Source organism: Perca flavescens, chromosome 12 (genome assembly GCF_004354835.1).
Source record: "Perca flavescens isolate YP-PL-M2 chromosome 12, PFLA_1.0, whole genome shotgun sequence".
In the NCBI taxonomy this organism is placed as follows: Eukaryota; Metazoa; Chordata; class Actinopteri; order Perciformes; family Percidae; genus Perca; species Perca flavescens.
The window spans coordinates 30,478,150-30,483,149 of NC_041342.1; the positions used below are offsets into that span (position 1 = coordinate 30,478,150).

At 42.7% G+C, this 5,000-nt stretch overlaps 1 protein-coding gene across 1 annotated transcript in view; it reads right to left on the reverse strand.

Moving 5' to 3' along the window:
- LOC114565832 (leucine zipper putative tumor suppressor 1-like) overlaps positions 1–632 on the reverse strand; it is a 1,529-nt gene extending 897 nt beyond the window's left edge. Inside the window, exon 1 of the mRNA XM_028594113.1 lies at positions 1–632. This exon is cut by the window's left edge and continues 897 nt beyond it. Coding sequence (XP_028449914.1) covers positions 1–457 — 457 coding nt within the window. The 5' untranslated portion in view covers positions 458–632.
- Between the last annotated feature and the right edge of the window lie 4,368 nt (positions 633–5,000).

Genomic DNA, 5,000 nt, shown 5'->3' on the forward strand with positions numbered 1-5,000 from the left:
GTTCCGTCTTCAGGGTCTCCACGTCAGCGTTAAGGGCCTCCTTCTCTCCCTTCGTCTTCTCCAAGTCGACTTTCAGGTCTTCGGTCACGAAGTACTGAAGTTCGAGATCTTTCTGGGCTTTTCTGAGTCTGTTGCTGATTTTCCCCAGCTGGGATTTCAGAAACTCTGATTCCCTGGGGGGGGAGGGGACACGTTCAGCCAGCTGAACTTTCAAGTCACTCACCTCCCTCAGCATCAGCTCCTTCTCACGCCTCCAACTGCTGCCCTCTCTCTGCTGTTGGAGCTGATCGAGGACATCGGCCAGCAAGTCCTCTCTGACGATCAGGTGAACTCTTCCCTCATATTGACTCGGGGTGAGCCTCGCCTCGCTGTCCTTCAGCTCACAACGCACTTGTTCTTCCAGTGAACTCAGATAGAAATTCATCTGCGGTTCAATCTCTCTGGGGTTGACTTCCATGTTGTCCAACGTTGTATTCTTCTGGACCAGTTGTCTTTTTCTCCTGTTACAATGAGCACTTTTGTATTGTCACAGTCAAATCTCTCTCTGATACAAACTGCTGCTTGTCTGAGTGAATTTGTGTCAGAAATGGGTTCCAGTATCCATAGATTCTCAACAACATTACAAGGGTCGTTATGACAACAACAACAACATGTATTCTTATGTTTTCAATCCAAATGGTTAGCGATTCTATTCCGTGCTATCTTTGATTCTATTGTTGCTATGGGATACCAGGTTGTTTATGTTTGAACATACAGTATGAATGTAATGATTTCTGATGATTCCTAAAATATGGCAAAGAAGGAATACTTTACGAAATATGGAAAGGAAAAAGACGGTTGTCTTTGCACAAGAGCAGTACACACAAGTAGGCGCCATTTTGGGATGCCATTTTCTTTAACTCCAATAACCATGTGCTCTCAGCAACTACCTGTTATTTGATTACTAGATGTGCATTTACCACAATAAAACATTTCTTTTTTACTTTTATTCAAACTATCCAATACTTTTTAAGTTGGATTTGAAAAGCTGTTTCTCATGTTTAGCTTGTACATGTTAAAGGTTGTCGTAAAGGAAGCTACTCCTATCCCTCGCTGCTGCAGCAGTGAGCATTTCCCCATATTGGGTAGAAAGGGCTTTTAATAATAATAATAATAATAATAATAATTAATAATACATTTTATTTAAACGTGCCTTTCTCAGCACTCAAGGACACCATACAGGGATACATAAGACATTTTAAAGCAGCAATAAATAAAAACAAAGAATAAAACGACAATAGAAACAACAGAAAGAGGCAGAGCTGTTGACATCAAGTGGAATAGGTCGTTTTAAACACGTGTTCAGAGTTGCAGTTTGAAATGGGGGGTGAAATGGGGGCGAGGTTGTGTATGTCCTTGAATGTAAACAGGAGGACTTTGAATTGGATAGGGAACTGGACCGGGAGCCAGTGGAGCAACACTTTGCCTGCGTAGTCGCTGTGAATCTGCTGGGTCTCTCTCCTCATGTGAAGGACAACGCTCCGCGATTAAAGTGTAAAGTGCAGGTTAACCACCACAACCAATTAATATGTAAATAAAATGCTCAATATGTATATATTTAAACATTTCTGTCTTAAAATGCGTTAAAATAACATTTATTGGGGTTTCTTCAAAGGTAGCAGGTTTTTTACAGTAACTGGGTGATGACGTCATAAGAGGGAGTAGCAACCCATAGCAGGTACATAGACAGGCCAACAACGGGACAATTTTATCCATTTTCGACATCTTATTCATCACTAAATTCACTTCTGACAACGGTTTAGACGAGAAATTAACTGTTTTGATTTCAAATATAGGCAGTCTTGCGAAAATCGTTTCTAAGTTGACAATTTGCTTCAAAGTTTTCGGAGTTGAGAAGCTCCGTAAAGTAACGCGACAACCAGCAGCGCCTGCCCCGGCTGCTGGCTATATAAAAGAGACTTCAGATACAGTATTAGGGGACCACTAAGGTCTATATAAAAGAGACTTCAGATACAGTATTAGGGGACCACTAAGGTCTATATAAAAGAGACTTCAGATACAGTATTAGGGGACCACTAAGGTCTATATAAAAGAAACTTCAGATACAGTATTAGGGGACCACTAAGGTCTATATAAAAGAGACTTCAGATACAGTATTAGGGGACCACTAAGGTCTATATAAAAGAGACTTCAGATACAGTATTAGGGGACCACTAAGGTCTATATAAAAGAGACTTCAGATACAGTATTAGGGGACCACTAAGGTCTATATAAAAGAGACTTCAGATACAGTATTAGGGGACCACTAAGGTCTATATAAAAGAGACTTCAGATACAGTATTAGGGGACCACTAAGGCCTATATAAAAGAGACTTCAGATACAGTATTAGGGGACCACTAAGGTCTATATAAAAGAGACTTCAGATACAGTATTAGGGGACCACTAAGGTCTATATAAAAGAGACTTCAGATACAGTATTAGGGGACCACTAAGGTCTATATAAAAGAGACTTCAGATACAGTATTAGGGGACCACTAAGGTCTATATAAAAGAGACTTCAGATACAGTATTGGGACCACTAAGGTCTATATAAAAGAGACTTCAGATACAGTATTAGGGGACCACTAAGGTCTATATAAAAGAGACTTCAGATACAGTATTAGGGGACCACTAAGGCCTATATAAAAGAGACTTCAGATACAGTATTAGGGGACCACTAAGGTCTATATAAAAGAGACTTCAGATACAGTATTAGGGGACCACTAAGGCCTATATAAAAGAGACTTCAGATACAGTATTAGCGGACCACTAAGGTCTGTATAAAAGAGACTTCAGATACAGTATTAGGGGACCACTAAGGCCTATATAAAAGAGACTTCAGATACAGTATTAGGGGACCACTAAGGCCTATATAAAAGAGACTTCAGATACAGTATTAGCGGACCACTAAGGTCTGTATAAAAGAGACTTCAGATACAGTATTAGGGGACCACTAAGGTCTGTATAAAAGAGACTTCAGATACAGTATTAGGGGACCACTAAGGCCTATATAAAAGCATTAAATGAACACCATGTCATGGGACCTTTAAAAACGTAGTGGGAGTCCAGCTGAATATTGGCACAGGTGAACCAAAATAAATCAAATTAACCAAAAATAAGTGTGTACACATGAAAACCTGACTTTTAGCCCTGTGACAGGTTCTGTTTCTAACAGCACTTGTCAGATGTATTTCAATCAGGAGAGACTTTGTTGCAGATATTCAAGATTTATTGTACAAATGCAGACTTTGGAGATTACACTCCATCATTATAAAATTATATATATTCAGGGGGTTAGAAAGCCAGGAGCTGATCCCCCTTGATGCAGTCTAGACACTGATGGCGGTTTGAGGAGTCCAAGTCCGAACCGAGGAGCCGAGGAGCCGAGGAGCCGAGGAGCCGAGGAGCCAAAGAGCCGAGGAGCCGAGGAGCCAAGAGCCGATGTCAGTCTTGCGGAGGAGGAACCAGGAGCCGTGCGTGATGAAGACCAGAGGAGCAAGGGGAGGAGGAGGGTTGTATTCTTAGCCTGAAATGACAACTGAGCAGCAGAGAGAGACAGGTTTAAAACAGGGATGTCATGCTGGGATTGGCTCGTGAAATTCATGGCCTCTTCTGATTGGTTAAAATTAAAGTGAACACCTCTAACAGCTGTTCAGTTTAGAAGAGAAATGTGATTAAGTTTAGAAGTCTTCCTGCAAGAATTTACACTGAGCTCCATTAGTGAAATCAAACTGGAAAAAACTAATATAGTGTGATGTATTTACAGCCTTTAACTATCAGCTGTACTTTGTGTAAAAGCATAGGTGAGGGTTAAGGTGAGGCTTAAGGTGAGGGTTAAGGTGAGGGTTAAGGTGAGGGTTAAGGTGAGGGTTAAGGTGAGGGTTAAGGTGAGTGTTAAGGTGAGCGTTAAGGTGAGCGTTAAGGTGAGGGTTAAGGTGAGGGTTAAGGTGAGGGTTAAGGTGAGGGTTAAGGTGAGGGTTAAGGTGAGCGTTAAGGTGAGGGTTAAGGTGAGTGTTAAGGTGAGGGTTAAGGTGAGGGTTAAGGTGAGGGTTAAGGTGAGTGTTAAGGTGAGCGTTAAGGTGAGCGTTAAGGTGAGGGTTAAGGTGAGGGTTAAGGTGAGGGTTAAGGTGAGTGTTAAGGTGAGCGTTAAGGTGAGCGTTAAGGTGAGGGTTAAGGTGAGGGTTAAGGTGAGGGTTAAGGTGAGGGTTAAGGTGAGGGTTAAGGTGAGGGTTAAGGTGAGGGTTAAGGTGAGGGTTAAGGTGAGGGTTAAGGTGAGGGTTAAGGTGAGGTTAAGGTGAGGGTTAAGGTGAGGGTTAAGGTGAGGGTTAAGGTGAGGGTTAAGGTGAGGGTTAAGGTGAGGGTTAAGGTGAGTGTTAAGGTGAGCGTTAAGGTGAGGGTTAAGGTGAGGGTTAAGGTGAGGGTTAAGGTGAGGGTTAAGGTGGGTTAAGGTGAGGTTAAGGTGAGGGTTAAGGTGGCGTTAAGGTGAGGGTTAAGGTGAGCGTTAAGGTGAGGGTTAGGTGAGGTTAAGGTGAGGGTTAAGGTGAGGGTTAAGGTGGGTTAAGGTGAGGGTTAAGGTGAGGGTTAAGGGTGGCGTTAAGGTGAGGGTTAAGGTGAGTGTTAAGGTGAGGGTTAAGGTGAGGGTTAAGGTGAGGGTTAAGGTGAGCGTTAAGGTGAGGGTTAAGGTGAGGGTTAAGGTGAGGGTTAAGGTGAGTGTTAAGGTGAGCGTTAAGGTGGGTTAAGGTGAGGGTTAAGGTGAGGGTTAAGGTGGGTTAAGGTGAGGGTTAAGGTGAGTGTTAAGGTGAGGGTTAAGGTGAGGGTTAAGGTGAGGGTTAAGGTGAGTGTTAAGGGTTAAGGTGAGCGTTAAGGTGAGGGTTAAGGTGAGGGTTAAGGTGAGGGTTAAGGTGAGTGTTAAGGTGAGCGTTAAGGTGAGCGTTAAGGTGAGGGTTAAGGTGAGGGTTAA